General features: G+C 36.2%; 1 protein-coding gene across 1 annotated transcript in view; it reads right to left on the bottom strand.

Annotated features, from left to right (window-relative positions):
• Nucleotides 1-21,132, bottom strand: part of LOC306880924 (neurocan core protein-like) — a gene marked incomplete at both ends in the record, with an annotated part of 93,214 nt that overhangs the window by 61,738 nt on the left and 10,344 nt on the right. The window contains 5 exons of the mRNA XM_079434731.1: nucleotides 5,476-5,563; nucleotides 6,702-6,836; nucleotides 17,626-17,740; nucleotides 17,815-17,968; nucleotides 18,996-19,024. Of these exons, the coding sequence (XP_079290857.1) occupies nucleotides 5,476-5,563; nucleotides 6,702-6,836; nucleotides 17,626-17,740; nucleotides 17,815-17,968; nucleotides 18,996-19,024 (521 nt within the window). The remainder of the gene's footprint in view (nucleotides 1-5,475; nucleotides 5,564-6,701; nucleotides 6,837-17,625; nucleotides 17,741-17,814; nucleotides 17,969-18,995; nucleotides 19,025-21,132) is intronic.

Here is a 21,132-nt window from a genome sequence, read left to right as displayed (position 1 = left end):
GTAGGATTTCCACGATCCGGACAGAATTTATTGTATAATGTGGAATGTCATAGAATTTGTCAAATTGTGGAACATTAAATCAAAAGAAGGTCAGTGCGCTTAAAGTGACGATATGGACACTTGTTAAGATTAATATATAATAATATTACTAAATTAATGTTTTATGCCTTCTTTTGATTACCAGGAAAATAAAAATACAAAACACTTTCTGGAAAAAAACTAAAAAATTCATAGGGCCCTTTTAAATAACAATTTAAATAAATTAATTTGGTTGTACGAATTTAATTAATTAGATATGCTTTTTTGTTATTAACATTTAATTAAACCATTAAAATGGAATCCAGAAGAATTGAAACAGAATTTGGTGAAACAGAGTTTGAGAAAAAAATAAAAATGTATTTCATAGGGCCCTAAAAATGTAGTTACACTTAATAACAATAAATTGCTGTTAAATTGTAGGTTTCATGATTTCAATAAATTAGACATGCTTTTTGATTAATAAAATTTAATTTAACCATTAAAAGTCCTAAACAAAAAAAAAAACTGAATAAATAAAATAGAAAAAACTGAATTTGAAAAAAAAAAAAAAAATTTAAAAGGGCCCTAAAAATGTTGTGACAATCACCCTGTCCTTTTTCACATGCACACTAAAATACAAGTGCACTAATATTTTTTAAAAAGTACACAAAAAAACAGAATATGGATGGAAAATGACAGAGGTTTATTAGGTGGACTGTGTGTCCTTTATAAAGGAGATGAAGGAGAATAGGAATATTAATGCAGTGGCAGGATGCTGGTTTGGATGTTTTTTTGTAATCCAGCACTAGCCACCGGTCAGACACACCACCAACAACACTCTCAGAATAGCAATCAGTTTACTGAACTTCTCCTCTCTGTACATCTCTCTCAGTGGGTGGTCTGTCTTTCAGTATCCTTCACGCCGTCTCTAACCGCTCACTCAGGAAACGTCTGGCTTCTGGATAATTTCCCTTTATATTCCATTCTTTTAAGTGTAATGAAACACATTAACACTCGCCCACACAGCAGCGCAAACTGGCTACAACCAGAATACCACAGCAGTCACTTAGCAACACCCTAGCGACCACCCAGAACAACCTAGAAACACCCCAATGACCACTCAAATACCACCTAACACTCCTGTTTCTATCATCTTCCTAGCAACCAACTATAACATCCTACCAACCACCCAGCAATGCCCTAATGACCCACAACTCCCTAGAAACAACCCAGCAATACCCTAGTAACCCCTACAATCCCTTAGTAATTGCTAAGCAACACCCTTGTAACGACCCAGAACACAATAACCACATAGAAATACCCTAGTAACTCCCAGAATCACTTAGTAACTATTAAGCAACATCCTAGTGACCATCTAGTACCCCAGTAACTACTAATCAACACCCTAGAGACTACCTAGATCCCCCTAACAACACCTTAGTAACTCCAAAAAGAAACTAGTAAGTGCTTAGCAATAGCCTAATGATCACCCAGAATACCATAACCACCTAGCAACACCCTAACGACCACCTATTATCCCCAGTACCCATTTAGCAACACACTAGCGACCACTCAGAACACCATAACCACCTAGCAACACCCTAACGACCACCTAGTACCCCCAGTTCCTGTATAGTAACACCTTAGCATCCACTCAGAACACCATAACCACCTAGCAACACCCTAATGACCACCTAGTACCCCCAGTACCTGTATAGCAACACCCTAGCAACCACCCAGAACACCATAACCACCTAGCAACACCCTAACGACCACCTAATACCCCCAGTACCCATTCAGCAACATCCTAGCGACCACCCAGAACACCATAACCACCCAGCAACACCCTAACAACCACCTAGTATCCCCAGTACCCACTTAGCAACACCCTAGCGACGACCCAGAACACCATAAGCACCCAGCAACACCCTAACGACCACCTAGAGACCACTCAGAACCCCATAACCCCCTAACAACACCCTAGCAACCACCTAGTATCCCCAGTACCCATTTAGCAAAACCCTAGCGACCACCCAGAACACCTAAGCAATGAATTAGCTAAGAAAAGCTGTGTGGCTCACTTAACTTCATGGAGTTGTGATGAGCCTAAGTATGAGGATGCCTCGGCAGGGTCACGAGAGTCTGAGAGATCAGGAGGGTGTGAATCTGGTGTCAGTCAGCAGGATGTGTGAAGTGATTTCATGCCCTCTATCTATTATGCATGCGGTGAGGACTCGCTCCCTGATCTCTCTCGACTGTCACCAGCATCCCAACACTCGGCTTACCGATCACAAACGCTCTGCCAACAGCACCTCCACAGGGAAACATGGAGAGAGGAGGAAAAACGCCAGCATTTAAGAGCCAAACAGCACCAGAGACAGCCAGAGAGAGAGAGAAAGACAGAAATAAAAGGGACGGAAGACTTATTTACAGGCATGGGAAGGTCGTGCACCAGCTCGGCTCCAGCATTGAAATGTCAGATGAGTTTGTGAGTGAGCGAGCATCTTTTCTCTGTACTGTAAGCGCAAACTCGCTGACGCTCCAGGCGTTTAGCATTTACATTTCTGAAGGATTCGGCAGCGCTTTTGTCAGAGGTGATTTAACTCGTCGGTTAGCTGTGCTATCTAGAGCGGTAACTAGAGACACAGCTGAGGCCGAATCATGAGCGGGACTTTAACAAACTACGGTACTGGAACTGCAGCATTTATGATAAGCAAACACGAGCAGGACTGTGTGCTTATGGGATGTATCAAAGCTGTCTCGTAGCCCACGGCTGTTTGATGCAGACTGTACACTAAAACAACAAGTACACAGCTTTTCTTATCAGCCTGCCTGCAAACAACAAGCGAGGAAGAACTAATCACACGATTTCTGGACTAAATGGACAGTTTTTGCCAACATAAGACCAAAATCTGGCACGAAAACAGTGTAGTATATTTACAGTAAATAGAACTACTTAAATAAATATATAAATAAAATAAAATAATTTAAAAATATAATGATTTTATTCAGCAAGAATGCATTAAACTGACCAAGAGTGACAGAGAAAACATTTATAATGTTGTAAACACTACTTATTTTTCACAACAAAATGAGGCACAAGGACTCCTGGAAATATATGTACCACTGAACAATGACTCAGATTAATCAGTGAACTGTTCTTACCGATTACTTGAAATGTCAATTTGCTAAAAAAAAAAATTTAATTTCAAAATAAAAATCAGGCTGATATGAAAGACAAGGTATATCATGTTTTATTTTTAAAATCTTTATATTTGTTGCTATATGTTTCATTAATGTTTTTATGTGCATCATATCACTTTCCCCAGTCTCCCAGATCATAAGGGCAGACTACAAATGTTAAAAAGTGAAAGTCACAGTCATTTTATTCTATTGTCATATTTTTCTCCAGTGTGCTATTCTGAAAAATATACATATTTAAAATGTCACATTATATTGATTTCTTTCACTTCGATTCATTTTTAAACTTAAGATGCAGCTGAAGGCGCCTCAAAAACAAAACAAAAAAAAGCTCATTGTGTTTATAATCATATAAAGTGACTCAACTGACATTTCAGACAAATATCACAGCGTTTCTCAGCCTGTCTGACATATAGCTTGTTTTGCAAGCTGTCAATCAGACGTCTTTATCATTTCTTGTTGTTTTATTGCTTAGATGTTTTGCGTTTCATAGCTTTCATATTGAATCTTTCTCTTAAACTCTTATAGTAGAATAAAAAGAGAAACAAATGAGTTAAGTATTTGTCATCCCGTAAGAGTATAGAGCTTTAAAATGAATGTTGAGAGCAGCTCAGATCATTGGATGAGAAATGTTTGAGTTCATATTGAGACTCACTGTTTACATCTTCAGCCAAATCCTCCCATAGTGCACTGCAATCAGATCTGTTGTTAAACCGAATCTGTCCGTCTAACACACTAGCGCTGGAGAGGCTGTTAACTAAAAGTAACAGCGCTACTAACATTTGTCAGCGTGACAGTAGCTTATCTGTGAAAAACGCAGCTTCTCCAGCAACAAGCTGCTTTACTGACGAGGCTGTGTAGCTTTTGCTGTTTATGTCACGTTGTGTTACACACAGTGAGCTGATCTGATCAGTACAAACACAATCTCCTCTATATCAGTCTGATTTATTTTAGTAAAGCGACTCATTCGGATGAATAATGTCAAGTAATCAGTATAAACAACTCACTGATTCATTTGAGCCATTGTTCAGTGGTATTTCCAGAAGTCCCTGTGCCTCATTTTGTTGTGAAATAAGTAGTTTTTATCACGTTTCTTTTGCTCAAGTTACACTAGATGCAGTTTATCTTTAAATGTTTTTTTCTTATATAGTTTTGAATAAAACTAACATTATTAGTGTTTTACAAGAAAATACAATTTCAGTCTTTCTACTTCAAAATCCCACGTGTGTTACTTCCGTTTCTTTGTAATTATTTGAAATGTACTACAATTTCTACGTTTCAATTTTAACAGTGTGTATATATATAACAAATAAAAGTTGTATTATTTGTTTTTAAAGGCGATTTTCACAAACATTTTTGCACCCCCAGATTCCTTACATCATACATCAATGGAAAGCTTATTTATTCAGCTTTCAGATAAATAAACTGGTTTTGTGGTCCAGGGTCACATATTTAAATGAGCACAATTCGACAACAAGGTTCAAAATATCACATAAATCCAAATGTTTTCATTTGCAAGGCATATAAACAGACACACACACAAACCACTTGTGAAGCCTCTAACACTTGGAAACACTGTGAGATTTCATGGAGATGTGGGTGTATGACATCATTCATATGTGCTGGTATTATGGGAAAGAGATCAGAAATCATAAACTTAAACTCCAGCTTTCAGATGAGATAAACCCATGATAAAATACGTGCATGTACACAAACACACTGCTTCTCATTCCTCTGTGTTTCTCTCATATTTACAGCGCTGTCTCGCTCAGACAGATTTCTCATCTCACACACCCACGCTGTCAGTCCTCTGTTGTGTGTGTCTTGTGTTTCCACGTGTGCTCTGTGTTTCTATGCCCATATTTGGTTTGTTTCCTGTCCTCGTTATGTCATTAGTAGTTTATTCATGTCCAGCCATGTTTGTTAATTTACCTGTGTATTTATAGTCCTGTCTGTGCAGTGTTATTTCGTCTGGTCTACTCGTTATCCCTGGTGTTTGATGACTGTGTTTGTCCTGTCCTGTCCTGTCCTGTCCTGTCCTGTCCTGTCCTGTCCTGTCCTGTCCTGTCCTGTCCTGTCCTGTCCTGTCCTGTCCTGTCTTCAGTAAAGTATGTTATTTGAGTTTACCTCCTCATATGCGTGTTCCTGTGTCCTCCCTCGTGTGTGCACCGTGACACACGCACACCAGAATGAAGCGGCTCTCCTATTCAAACCGGTTTCAATCTAATCCGGTTCTGGAGCAGCGCTGACATTTACATGCAGGAAAGTCTGTGGGAGTCAAAACCACCCACAGCAAAGAAGAACCACACGTCTCTGTAATATCTGCTCCAGACAGCGATGAGATCTAATAGAGAGCAAGCAGAGTCAGAGATCTTAAAGTCAACTCAAACATTTCTTCTCCCGTGATCTGAGCTGCTCTACATGCGTTTTAATGCTCTAAACTCTTACTGGATGACGAGGATTGTTGTTATTTCTCCTGATGAATTTTAGGAGAATCATCTAAAACACACTTACATCTGAGCCTCCATTCATCAAGAGGAGTAATACACACACACAGGTCAAAGGTCAAACCATAATCTATGCTCACACTGTATATCACAACTGATTTGAGATCTTTTGTTATGAAACAGCAAGTAAACTCATTTCAAAGGACATACTCCAATATACCACAATAACATTTTATTCTGTTTTTATTTAAAGATATTCATACCAATAAAGTACTTTGAAATACGAAAGTTTGAATTCAGTGTTGTTAATGCTAACTAAAAAGTATAAAAAATATTTTTGTTAATTTAACTAAATCTGAAATAAATCATATATATCAATAAAACGTTAAAAAGTTAAAATATACTGTATACACACACACACACACACACAATATAAACACTAACAAATACACAAATATAAAATGAAAAATGTAATGTCTAAAAAAAATAGTTAATTAAAAAGTATTAAAATATTTTCATAATTTAAATAAATCTGAAATAAAACATATATATATATACAATTACAAAGTTAAAATAAAAAAACAAAAAGTATATATATTACAAATATTAAAAAGTATACATATACTTTATTAAAAAATATATATGCATATAATATATATATGCATATATATATATATATGCATATAAAATATTTTTAACACTGTTATTACAAATATACAAATATCAAATGAAAAACTTTTTAAAAAGTTTCTAAAAGAATGTAGAAATGTTGAATGAAAATGAAAATGCTGAAATAAAGATTAAGTTGAAGTACCTGAATGACTAAAATTGAAATAAAAATAAAAGCTAAATAAAGAATAAGCTAAAAAAGACAAAAAAAAATACAAAAGCACATTAAAATGAAAACTGAAAATATAAAAATAAAAGCTAACTCAAAATGTTAATAAACACAATAATAGTATATAAATATAGTCGCTGTAAATGAGTCAATGCACAGCAGTGGATTCAGAACGGCCTCATCCTCTCATTTATCACCCATGACCTTTAACCCCTGACACGTGTAAAACACACAGCACTCGCTCTCAGGTGTGAAGGTGATGATGAAGGACTGCGCTGCTTCCTCTGGCTGGATGAAGAGTCTCCAGCGTGTAGCGGCATAAATCTCTCCCGCTGAGAGCAGATAAACAAGAGCTGCGTTCCTCGTGCTGTAAATCAAACCGTTTCCAGCACTACTCGAGTATATTAAACATCTCCAGCCGTCTCATACAATCCTACACGTGCAGAAAATCTGCTGTATTATAACACACTGCTCAGAATCCAAGGATTATCACATGATACCTGCTCAGGTATAAAATGCTATTTTAACAATGTGAATCAGTAATGAAACAGTGGAATGAATACGTGTAAATCTTTAGCACAAAAAAAGAGAAAATCGCTGCACAAATAGAATACTTTTTTCTTTTTTGTACTTTTCAAGGTTTCTTGAAATGTTAACATTGTAACATTTTTACTGTAAAATTACATAAAACTATATTTATTTTTCATGAAGCACAATGCCTTAAAAAGTAATAATTATATACAAAACACAGCAAAACAAGAATATATATTTACACACACACACACATTATATGTGACCCTGGACCACAAAACCAGTAATAAATCATATTTCCATTGATGTATGGTTTGTTATGATAGGACAATATTTGTCTGAGATACAACTATTAGAAAATCTGGAATCTGAGGGAGCAAAAAAATCTAAATATTGAGAAAATCTCCTTTAAAGTTGTTCAAATGAAGTTCTTAGCAATGCATATTACTAATAAAAAATGAAGTTTTGATATATTTACGGTAGGAAATATATAAAATATCTTCATGGAACATGATCTTTACTTAATATCCTAATGATTTTTGGCATAAAAGAAAAATGCATAATTTTGAGCCATACTGTGCTTCAGGGTCACATATAGTAAAAAATACTATATAGTAAATGTGCTGTTGACAGATGTTTTTACTATACTATTTCTAATAAATAATTTTTTTAATTTAAATAACATTTCTATTATTAAATAATTTTATTTAATTTACAAAACAGTTTTAGTGTAATTAAAAAAATGCAATAAAAAATGTATACAAAATATAGGATTTTAATAGCAAAAACAATCGTAACATTATTTAAAAATATTTGTAATTATTAAATGTTAGTTTTTAAGAAATGTTGACAATGTTATTGATTATTTGATTATAAAAAAACAAAAAACTTTGTTTCCTGTCTAGGTACTTTGAACAATGCTTGAAACTTGGTATTACGAGCCCTTTCTGTGTCTATTTGTCTCTTTAAGATGAATCTTAAAGTTTGTTTCCTGTCTAGGTACTTTGAACAATGCTTGAAACTTGATATTACGAGCCCTTTCTGTGTCTATTTGTCTCTTTAAGATGAATCGCTTGATTTATTCCCCAATTGGATAAAAGCGTCTGCTAAATGAATAAACGTAAATGTATTTGCAATTGTTAATTTTGTTTTTAATTGTTTTGCTTGTTTTTCAAAAATGCATGCTTTACGTTATTAAACGACAACAATAGATCCAACAACACAAAGCAATTAGTAAAATAACAACTAAATTAATGTAACCATAAAACCTTCTACACACGAATGCAACACCATGCATTTTGCATGGGACACATGCATGTTTTGAATGCTTAAAGCATCTGTATTCACATAAATACAGCCTAACATGAAATGCAGATCGATTAACCACAGTTTTTATCTCAATTCAGCTGGGGCTAATTCAACACGGAAAACTGTGTCAGGCGTCTTTACAGAGAAACAACCAGATCAAAGTCTCGCCAGTGGCCATCAGCACTTCATGGCCAATTACTGTAGGACTTTAGCATAGCCGAGCACAAAACCCAAAGACAAGAATCATCTCTAAAGGAGGAGAGACACGAAATAATGAAGCTTCAAGCCAGAGGCCTGTCAGCCGGTTAACCCAGACAGAGACAGACAGACTTCTGACAGGCTGATCATCATTATCCACAACGATAGCTAACAAACATAGCTGTCTGTGTGATGTATATGAGCCTGCGGAGCTTCACATAGCCAGCGGTCTCAGGTGCCGAGCATCTGACTGTCAACTGGCTGGCGATGCGAGTGTCAACCGGCTGTCTGGTTGCCATGGTTACTCCGGCATACCGGGAGACTCAAACTAACCGCGGAGGGAAAAAAACGCTTCATTGTCTTTTGCATATGGCTATCGGTTCACACTCAGTGGTGGTGGTGAGACTCTGCGTTTAACACATTCCTGTTGTAGCTTTTTAAGGTCTGCAGAAAAACAAACACATTATTCCATACCATAAATGTTGGAAAATATACTATTTTTGAAATAAATGTACCAAATAGGTTTTATAGGAATAACAACTGTAACATTATTCATTAAAATATTTTTTAAATAATTATTATAAAAAATAAGTCATAATTATTTTTGATTAGACTATTACCAATTATTTTAATTTATTAATTTTTTAATTTTAAATAAAGAAAAATTGGCACTAAAAAATATGCCTTTTAAATTAATGTAGAAAATAGGATTTTATAGGGGAAACAACTGTAAAGTTATTAACTACAAATATATTTAAAATTATGATTAAATATTATTATTCAAATAAGTAAATATAATTTTTGATTTGATTGTTATTAATTATTTGAATTGTTTTAATTGTTTATTTTAAATAAAGAAAAACTGGCATTAAAAACAAAATGTATTTTTTAATAAATTTTCAAAATAGGGTTTTATAGGGAAAACAACTAAGATTATTAATAGTAAATATTCTTTATATTATTATTAAAAATAAGTGATTATTAATTTTAATTTGATATCAGTCATTAGATTTTTTTCATTTGTAATGTTAAATAAAGAATAACTGGCATTAAAATATGCATTTTAAATAAACAAACGAAATATGGTTTTACAAGCAAAACAACTATAATATTATTAATTGCAAATATTTTAATTATTAAATATTATTATTAAAAATAAGTGACTTATTTTTTATTTGACTATTATCAATTATTTTAATTTATTTTAATTATTCAATCAAGACAATATACAATTAAGATTATTAAATATAAATATTTTAAAATTATTATTACATAATATTATTAAAAATAAGTTACTATTATTTTTAGTATTTTCAAATAATTCATTTAAATAATTCATTTCAAATAACTTAATTAAATAAAAAAAAAGAATAACTGACGCTAAAAATGATACGGTAAAGATTCAAAACAAGAATGACTATTAATTTAGACACTATACACATGTTTTCTATTTTATCTAACCGCTTTTATTCCTGCAAACTATTATATTCAGGCTGATTTAGTCATAATCAATAATTTGGAATAGAACCAAATTCTGAATGAATTTACATGTTACCTGATAAAAACATTTTTACAGAGATCATTTCCAAATGGAAATTTCTTTTTAATTTAATGATCACATTTGCACTCTAATTCTATCATATTCTATCAAGCCAAACATGCTTGAAGGCTCTTCATATCAGCGTCTGTCTGCGTGTGACACGAGGAGAAAGGACGATAAACACAAAGAAACTGAGAGCCTTCCTTTGTTTGACTGTTTCTCTCTCTCTCTCTTTAACTGCCCATTACACGTCTATGGAGGACGGCCGAGGGGGGCTGGGAAAGACCTCCTGCAGACCGACGGAGCAACTGAAGACGTACAATTAAAGAGAGAGATGCTGGAGAATAATAGCAGGTTTCTTTTCCTGTGAGAGGGGTTTTACATTAGTGAATGTCATTAACAATGCAAGTAAAAGACCTGCAAGGATACTAAACTGCTATTATAACTGCTTTGTTTCAGTGCAATGCTTTTCCCTGACCCAAGAGCTCTAGCTTTGAGGAAATTAATTTCTTTATATTATACTAAAAAATAGTAATCATAAACTACATTTACCTTTTATTATTATTTTCTACAGACGATGCAAAAAAGAAGTCATTCTGAATGCACAACTATGTATATACTGTAAAGAAAAAACTGGACAGTTTTGTTCTGGTTTTATGCAAGTCACATATATTTACTTATTATGACAAATTTTTTAAATAATATGCCTAAATCAAGCATATTAGATTACATCAACATCAAGTTTCGCCCATGCAAAACCCACCACCAAGACACATAATTTGAGGATTCATCCAGGCCTGAACAATAGCAATAGTGATGCTTGACTTAGCAAACACCACTAAACATCAGTCTCAGCTCAACAAATAATAGTAATAAACATCTGACATCTAAATATACTGTATGTTATTCATGTAAATACATTAGTAAGACAAAAGCATTACATAAGCCCCAGGAACAGTCATTAATATTTGCAAAAACACGTTCTCTGAGTGTAAACAGTATCTGGAGCAGGATTCAGTAATGAGACAGCAGTGAGTGAATCAGGAGCTGTCCAGTGCTGAAACACACTCACGCATCATTACTGAAAATGAAATATAGGACTTTATAGGGAAAACAATTGCAAGCTTAATTAAAAATGTTTTTATTATTATTAAAAATAAGTGTTATTTGACGTTATCTTATTTATTATTTGACTTGTTATTGTTAATCTTAAGGAAAAATTGGGATTAAAAATGATTTACAAGCATTAAATAGACAGAAGAAGCTAAACAAGGTGGATTCAAAGACTGACACTAAAATAGCTTATAAAATTATATAAAGTAATGTTATTTCAAAATTACAAATGGGAAATTGCTTAATTCAGGGTTAAAAAGGCATCAAACTAGTTTTAAGTGCACTGTGCAAAGCCAAAAGATTTCCATTTCTATTTATTATTATAAACAGATTTATAGATTTAAGCAGGGAGGTTAATTTTCATCTGTAGTGCCAGGACAGGTTGATTTTTTTTTTTTTTATCAATACATAGGATTTTTTAGAGAAACCACCAATACTTTTTATATCTTTTAACTCTGGTGGGAGTTTTTCCAGCTCTTGTACTGCATGCATGCTCATGATGAACATGACAAAAACATGGTTTATGTAGCACTTACATGTGATTTATGAGCTCTTGCTGCTCATAAAAAGATGCTGAATTTCCAATTATTACAGAATACATCTAGATCAAAACTCACAGGCTTATTCCCACAACATAGCTCACATGCACCGTAACCAGCGCAAAGAAAATAAAGGTGTTCAACTAAAGAAAAAGACTAATGTTCCCAGGGAAAACTTCTATTCCCAAACCTCATTTACTGTAAATTCTACTCACACACATACACAAACACAGTCTGGGTCAGTCTGATCTCAAATGCTTCAAACCTTCATGTCTTCTATTGAACTCGACGCCCTCCAGCAGGGCAACATCATTTACCCACAATCCCATATAGGAAAGCAAAATCACAAATGAGATCTCTGTACAATTTGAGCAGTTTTTCCTAGACGATAATGAGATTAAAGGGAGGCCAATGGAGCCATTTGCTGAAGTCCCCTGCTCTCAAATGCTCCTTTACAGCACCAGCTCAACTGTGTTTCAAACTCTGACCAAATTCTGCCATAAACACTGCCTGACAGCCACTGGCTCATTTGTTTTCTGCTTGTAGTTTTTGGACAAAAATCTAAGACAAATCCAATTTTTAAATCAAATTTGCATTGGTCAGAATCAGTCTGAGTAATAAACATTTCCACTTAGGCTGTGGCACATTTACATGAACTTCTTAAATGTTTTTGCATTTATGCAGTTGCTAGGGTGTTGTGGGTGGTTGCCAGGGCATTGCTACTGTATGCAGTAGTTAGGTTGATATGGGTGGTTTCTAGGGCATTGCTATGCAGTTGCTTGGTCGATATTGGTGGTTGTTTTCTAGGGTATTGCTATACAGTTGCTATGGTATTGTTAGTGGTTGCCAGGGTGTTGCTATGCAGTTGCCAAAGAGTTGCTATGCAGTTATTAAGACATTGTGGGTGGTTGCCAGGGTGTTGCTATACAGTTGCTGAGTCGTTATTGGTGGTTGGTTGCCAGGTTGTTGCTATGCAGATGCCAAAATGTTGCTATGCAGTCACTAAGGCATTGTGGGTGGTTGCCAGGGTGTTGCTATGCAGTTGCTAAAGACATTATGGGTTGTTGTCAGTGCATTTCTATGCAGTTCCAAGGTCGATATGGCTGGTTGGTTGGCAGGGTGTTGCTATGCTGTTGCCAAAGAGTTACTATGCAGTTGTTAAGGCATTGTTGGTGGTTACCAGGGTGTTGCTATGCAGTTGCTAAAGGCATTGTGGGTTGTTGTTGTCAGGGCATTTCTATGCAGTTCCAAGGTCGATATGGGTGGTTGGTTGCCAGGGTGTTGCTATGCTGTTGCCAAAGAGTTGCTATGTAGGCATTGTAGGTGGTTACCAGGGCATTGCAATGCAGTTTCTAGGTTGATATTTGTGGTCGGTTGCCAAGGTGTTGCTATGCATTTGCTAAGGCACTTTGGGTGGTTACCAGGGCATTACTATGCAGTTGCTAGGTCATTATGAGTGGTTGCCAAGTTGTTTATGAGCAGTTGCTAAGACATTGCTATGCAGTTGGCAGGGTGTTGGAGGTAGGTTGCCAGGGTGTTTCTATGTAATTTCTATGTAATTTTGTGTCACTATGGGTTTTTGCCAGGGCATAGCTATGCAGTTGCCAAAGAGTTGCTATGCAGTTGCTAAGGCATTGTGAGTGGCTGCCAGGGCGTTGCTATGCAGTTGCTGAGTTCATATTGGTGGTTGGTTGCAAGGGTGTTGCTATGCAGTTGCCAAAGTTTTGCTATGTAAGCCTAGTTGCTGAGGCACTTTGGGCGGTTACTATGCAGTTGCTAGGTCATTATGAGTGGTTGCCAAGTTGTTTATGAGCAGTTGCTAAGGCATTGTTATGCAGTTGCCAGGATGTTGGAGGTCGGTTGCCAGAGCATTGCTATGCAGTTGCTAAGGCATTTTGGGTGGTTGCTAGGGCATTGGTACGCAGTTGCCAGGTTGTTTATGAGCAGGGCATTGTGTTGCCGGTGCATTTTTAGGCACTTGATGGATCGATATGGGTGGTTTCCAGGTCATTGCTAGACAGTTGCCAGGGCATTGTGGGTAGTTGCCAGGGTGTTGCTATGCAGTTGTTAGGATATTGTGGACAGTTGTGTGTGGTTGCTAAGGCGTTGCTATGCAGTTGCTAGTGCACTGTCAGTGATTGTCACAGCGTTTCTATTATAAAGTTTTTGTAGTAACCGTGTTCATCAGCCCAGCAGTGATTCAGCAGGCATTAATGAACTGATGTTCAACTTAATTAAAACAGCATGAACTTTGACAAACATTATCAGAGATTCTGAATGCATGCTCAGCGATCCTCTAAATTGACAGACTGTATGGGGCTGATTTCACTACTCGTACAACCTGCCATATCTTCTTAAAAATGGAAAAGATCTTCCAAATAGAGTTTCACAGCTTGAAAACTGAGAAAAGTGAGTTTATGCTAAAATAAATGAATCCGTCATTTGCTTACACTCATGTTACTCTTAAAGCTGCTCTTTTCCATCAAATGAATGAATAAAATGGCCTTAAAGCTAATAAAAGTATCTCATTCAGGTTGCATACATTCATACGGCTCATTAAGATGCATGTTGCCAGGTTGAATCCAATATCAAACAAATAACATCTGACAATAAACCCTGAGTAGCATTTTTTGGTACTTATATGTTGTTTTTTGCTGCTGCTGTTGTTGTTTTTTTTTTTTCTTCGTTTTTTGGAGCCTGTTCTCTTTTGCTTTCTTTGCATGGAAAAAGCAGCCTGAACATTCTTTATAACATCTCCTTTTGTGTTCTGCATCAGAAAATAAACTCAAATGGGTTTAGAGCACAGTACATGAAGGTGAGTAAATGATGACAGAATTTTAATTTTTGGTTGAATTATCACTTTAGGAGTGTATGCATAACAAAATAACCACAGAATAAAGTTGAAAGGTTCTGGAAGAACCATGTTTCTGACGGCATGTGTCTGGCGGGATGCCAGAGAGCCTCCTGTGAACTCATACACATCCAGACACAATTAATTCTGCATGAGACTGAAGAAGCATGTCCTGTGTTCTTGAGACGCTTGTGTTTGTTTCTGTGATTTTTACTTTTTCTGAAAAAATGCGGTGTTTAAATATGTGTAACAGTAATAGTGATGCTAATAGTGATGCCACTAATAAGAAACAGTTGTTTAGCTGCAAATGTATGTGCATGTGTGGTTCAGTTTTGCTTAGTTAAACCTCATCTACGTTCCTCTGCAGAGAATCCAGTATGTAGATGGTCAGCAGTATAAACCAATCGATACAGCAGAGCGTTTAAACTCAGAGTAGCAGCGTGTTTGTTAAAGAAACATCACGTCCACATCACTTCATGAGCTGCTGATCCATGGAGATGAATGGACTTAATGGCAAATACAGACTAAGCACTGAGCAAACAGATGCCGTCTCACACACACACTGAACACAAACACTGAGAAACATGTCTTAAACACGTCTGCGCTCAAGAACACACTGATACAGAACAAAGAACAATTCACAATGAAGCTCTGAATTTTAGACGCTTTAGGTGAAATCAGAGAGAGAGAGAAAAATCAGTTTGTTATAACTGCAGTTATATGCATAGGCTTAATATTTAAACTACTTTTTATCATGCCAATAAAACTGCTTTGGAATTGGATTCTGATTGTGTGTAAAAGAAAGAGAGATCCGTACTGCATCGATCAGTGCCTGAAACACAAAGGCTGACCAGATTGATCGGATTTGTGAACTATACATAACACCTGACCTCGAGCCCTGATTTCTCTGACCCGTTCACCCTTTGCTCCCTTCACCCCTAAAACACCATCTCATTATCAGACTCCTATAAATCCAACACCATTAATCCTCTTATTTTCACCCTAACCTCCCATCGTGGCCCTCTAAACCCACACATCCATTTAGGCCCGTGATTAAACCCAAAAATCACAAATTGCAGACGATCCCAAAGGAAATGCTGATATAGAATCCTGCAGCTGTCTGAGTGTCCCATGATTATGATGTCACAGCATCGCGGTCAGTGTGTCGTAAGGGTCTGAAGGGTTGTGAAGAGGTGCCGGGATGAATAATAAATGCCTGCAGCTGCCAGAGACTTTTTGATCTCCGGCAACTTCAGTACAGCTGCCACAAGGAACGAGATCTTAGCCTACACCTCTCGCCGAGAACCACAGCTGCCTGTCGAGCACACTTACTAATGCCTACCAACACTGATATCTCTCTTCCGCCACAAAGGAGCAGCGAGAGCATTCGTAAGCTGATATATACAGCACCCTGTTCTTCTGTACAAGCCAATGGCTTCAGGAATCAGCTGATCGGAGCAGGAACTATTTCTATCTGATTTCACCCTTAAAAACGTGAAGTAAACTGTTAATTTGGACATTATAACCCAAAGCATGTTTTAAGTAATATTTTTATGGTGTATCACTGCTTATGATTGTAACTTAAGTAAACATTTGCATGCATTCTTCAGTATCTTGATTGCAATGGTAGGATTTTGGCATTTCTTAATCTTTTCTGCACTTCTCTTCTGCTCTTGTGCACTATTTTTTATTACATTTACATTCATGCATTTAGCAGACACTTTTATTCAAGGCAATTTGCAAATGAGGAAGTATCTTATGCTATGATTTTAACTTAAATATTTGCATGCATTCTTTGTGCAGTATCTTGCAATGTAAAGAAGAAATATCTTTTGCGATGATTTTCTTTGTTCAGTATCTTGTGACTTGCAATGCAAGTGGGACTTCTTATAATAACTTTTACTGCACTGTTCTATCTGTCAACTCTTTTCTGTATTTCACTTCTGCTCTATCTTGTGTACTAATCCGTCTTATTACATTTATGCATTTAGTAGATGCTTTTATCCAAAACAACCTGCAAATCAACATCTTATGCTGAGATTTTAACTTGCATGCATTCTTTGTGCAATTTCAACTTTCAACTTGCAATGCAGTGGTGAGATTTTGGCATTTTTTTACTACTTCGACTGTAGTATTATATATTTGTGTTCTTTTCTGCGTTTCAGTTCTAATTTTATTTTATTATAACAGCTTTATTACGTTTACATGTATGCATTTAGCAGGTGCTTTAATCCAAAAAGACTTACAAATGAGGAGGTCTCTATGATTTTAATTTAAATAAAGATTTACATGCATTCTTTGTTCAATATCTTGCAACTTGCAGTGCAGTATAGTGGGATTTCTTATAATACCTTCTATCTTTCCATTCTTTTCTGCACGTTACCTCAGGTATAGTTTGTGTACTAATCAATTTTATTACATTTATAAGATTAAAAAAAAAAAGTATCTTAAACTGTGATTTTAACTTAAGTAACATTACATGCATTCTATGCATTCTTTGTTTAAAATCGTGCGACTTGCTATACAATGGCAGATTTTGGCATTTCTTATAACTTTTACTGCATTGCTCTTTACTGCATCTTATACTTAAACTATGCATACTGTTATGGCTCTATTAATAAATGCTTACAATGTTCTGTCTATCCTTGAATAAAACCATCTGCTGAATAAAATTAAAATAAATGTTAAGCGTCAAAAGTAAATATATCTTTTGGCTTCTTCAGATGTCTAAAGTATTTCCAAAAATCTGCCACAAAGACGATGCACTAACATTCACTACCATAGCACAAATGTGCAGATGCTCAAACAGAACCAGATTTCCACATTCAGACAATGCAAGCAGGAATTACATGATGACCAAACGATTTGGATGAGATTACAGACATCTAGATGGTTAAATCGGATTAGAAAGATCCGCTAAATCAGACATCCATCCACCAAAACCCCTACTGCTACATTAATCCGCAAGTAATAGTTATGAGAAGGTTTCCTTTTTACCTGGAGTTGTTCAAGTTGTCAGAGCTGAGAGTTTGAGTCCACACCGGCTGTACAGATGAAGATCAGCTGAGAAGAACCGAACCGAACCGAACCGAAGTGCGGATGCCCCGGTGCCTCTGGCGGAGAAAGAGCCGATCCGATCAGAGTCTGCTGGAACTTCTGTTACATGAAATGAACAGAACTCCACAAATGAAGCTGTAATTGCTCTCGAACAGTAAAGCAATGGCAAGCACCGGGCAGATCCGCGGAGGAACGGACACAGGAGAGACGCGCAGACTGACGCCGGTCTCTCCGCAGCGGCGCCTCCGTCTACTGGAGAGATCAGAAACAAAAGCGCGCTGGAGAAGAAGAGAGGAGCACAGCGCTCCACAAAACCCCCTCCCGATCCTGAGAGAGAGAGAAAGAGAGAGAAAGGGAGAGAGGGAGAATGCATTTCACACTTGGATAGAACTCCTGAGAAAATACATGAATACATCATTTATGTTAACAATTCATTTAGGCTCCAATGTGATTATAAAATAGCTAAACATTTATTGAGTAAAAATCTATACAATGCACAACAATGTAAAATTTCGCAATCAACCAGCAACCTACAACTTAATAACTTCAGTTCATCTAATAAGTAAAAGTCAGTCTATTGGATTTTAAAAGACCTGTCGAATCAATCAAAGATTAACCAAGTAAAATGTAAAACAATGATAACATTTTAATAATAATTTAAATAAAATGCTGCAATGCATGCTGGGAACTTGTGCAATATTGTTCAAGGTAAAATTGTTCAGATGACTCAATTTGAGAAGTTGGGAGAATATTTGGATATTTTGTGAGCAAACACTTGAGTAGTAAAGCAAACAAAACAACTTTATAGTGACATGATTAGAGGGTTTTTGTTCGGTTCACACAAAAAATTAAACTGACTTCTCCAACTAAAAATTCTTTGTTCAGGCTACTTTTTTTTTTTTTTACATTTGTTGATGCATTACCCATTATCAATATTATAGCGATGTATAGCCTAAAGCACAATTCACACAGAAGTCACTTACAAAACAAGCAGTTTTTCCTCACTCTATTACATATTTACATGACAAGAATGAATAAAATATTAGTAGCTATTTATTTAAAAAAGACTAAGATGGTTGACGTCTGACTAACTGTTGCAGGTGGCGCCAAAAGTTGCAAACCTTTAATAATCACGCCCCAAATTTGGCCCACTGAAACTACAGTATAACTATCCTTTAACAATTTGACCCCCTGAAAGTCGGTGTATAATTTAGATACATTGGGTAGATTCAGGAATAACTCTTACAGCCGTGAAGAGAAGTATATCATCCGTGAAAAACATAATGAGGTTAATGGAGTCCATATTTAGAGTGAGCTGAGCTTATGATCTGAGCGGCATTAACGACAAACTCACTGAACCCTCAGATCCGTGAGGACTTTTACCTGAAGAGGGAAAAAAATTAAATTGAAATCATTAGCCACACCAGCATATATCTCAAACATATCATCAGGCTTCTAATATTGTTTGAGAATACTGAATAAGTGCTTATTGATGTTATTTGCACTGACAGAAATGAGGACTTTTGGCTTCGGGTGTTGGTCTGAGACTCAGGAAAGTCTCTGTTGCAGTGGAGAGAAATGCTGACTCAAAGCCTGTAACCAATAAACTCTAATCCTGGTAGGTATCCACACACACACACACACACACACACACACTTTGAAATACAAGTGCATGCTGCGCAGTATATTAGAAACTGCTTATTATGAAAAATGGCATGTAAAATAGTATGCAGTATGCAGCAATAAACATTTCAAAAAGTCACGTTTAATTCAGCGAGTGGCATTCCGTTATCTCAGAAATAAATATGGTAATTTTTCTCAAACATGCCTTTAGGCAGACCTAATGAATCAAAAAAGGGATGTTTAAAATCACAGGTGATGTCAGTGCCGGTTAATTCATGCACACTAGAAATGGAAGGTCAGGTCAAAGCACATTGCATTGCGGGACAACATTAGTAGTATTAAAGCTATTTTTGCTGAAAATTTGGCTTAAAATGTTCTTATCCTGGGGCCAACCAGGATGTAGATGAGTTTGTTTCTTCATCAGATTTGTAGAAATGTAGCATTGCATCAGTGTCTCAGCAATGGATGCTCTGCAGTGAATGGGTGCCGTCAGAATGAGAGTCCAAACAGCTGATAAAAATATCATAATAATCCACAAGTAATCTACTCTAGTCCATCAGTTAACATCTGGAGAAGACAAAAGCTGAAACAAATCCATCATTAGGACGTTTTTAACTTCAATACACAGCTTCCTGCTTAAATATGAGTCCATAATCCATAATAACGCTTCCTCCAGTGAAAAAGTCCATCTCCTGTTGTCTCTCACACCAAAATTTGACTTGTAAACAGTGTTTTGGCTTGTAAACGGTGCTTGATTTGTGCAGATTTCTCTCCTGATTCAGACCAGAACACTTTTTCACCAGAGAAAGCATTATTATGAATCATAGACTCGTATTTTAGTTAAAAACATCTTATGATGAATTTGTTTGTTGCTTTTGTCTTCTCCAGATGTTAACTGATGGACTGGAGTGGTGTGGATTATTGTGATGTTTATATCAGCTGTTTGGACTCTCATTCTGACGGCACCCATTCACTGCAGAGCATCCATTTCTACAAATCTGATGAAGAAACAAAGTCAAGTTTCTATTCCTTTAAAACCACCATGTACATAAACATTTAGAGAGCTGCATGGTGATGAAAAGGTCAAGAACAGCACCCGTTCAGCTTCAGTAGTTCAACGTTGCCACAAAATATACATTCAGAACTAATTAATCTTCATTTTCAGGCTTGGTATCATGCTGCTAAACTTGATCTGCATTTACTTTCCTACCAGAGTAAACAGTCTCTCACTAAATATGAGTGTTTATTTCAGTTAAAGGCAGTGATTTAGGAGACCGCTGTTTAATCACCAGCTCATGCATTAATTAATCTGTTAATGGACCCTATTAATCTCTCTCTGGGGCTTTCAGCATCTGTTTATTTACATGCCCGTCTGGATAAAATCTCGCCTCTTCTAAACAAAAGAGAATAAGAGCAATGCATGTCTGAGAGAGACGGAGGAACATTTTACTGCTCCTGTGCCGTTTAGGAGATTTTATCTTGCATTTAAGCATCATCTTTGTCTCAGATGTTTCTCCTAGATATAAAAACACACAATTGAGTCCTTAGTTGTCATCCAGTAGGAATGCAAAGCTATGAAATGAATGTGGAGCAGCTCAGATGATTTGATGAGAAATGTTTGAGTGTCTCTGACTGTCTGAGAAATCTCTTCCATCTGAGATTACAGGACTGATTTTGTTCCAGGAGAAACATCTGAGACATATAAGCCAGAGCAGATGAAGTAATGCACTGAAGTCTCTTAACATTCACCCTGTAAACGTTGCTGCTGGATGCTGAGGCGAGTTCTCCATCACTCCAGACACAGCAGAAAATGCTCATAAACGTGACAAATGAACCTGACACAGCACAGCCCTCTGCTTCACATAAAA

The sequence above is a fragment of the Barbus barbus genome, assembly GCF_936440315.1.
Source record: "Barbus barbus genome assembly, chromosome: 15".
Classification (NCBI taxonomy): domain Eukaryota; kingdom Metazoa; phylum Chordata; class Actinopteri; order Cypriniformes; family Cyprinidae; genus Barbus; species Barbus barbus.
This window is presented reverse-complemented; position numbering and strand designations above follow the sequence as displayed.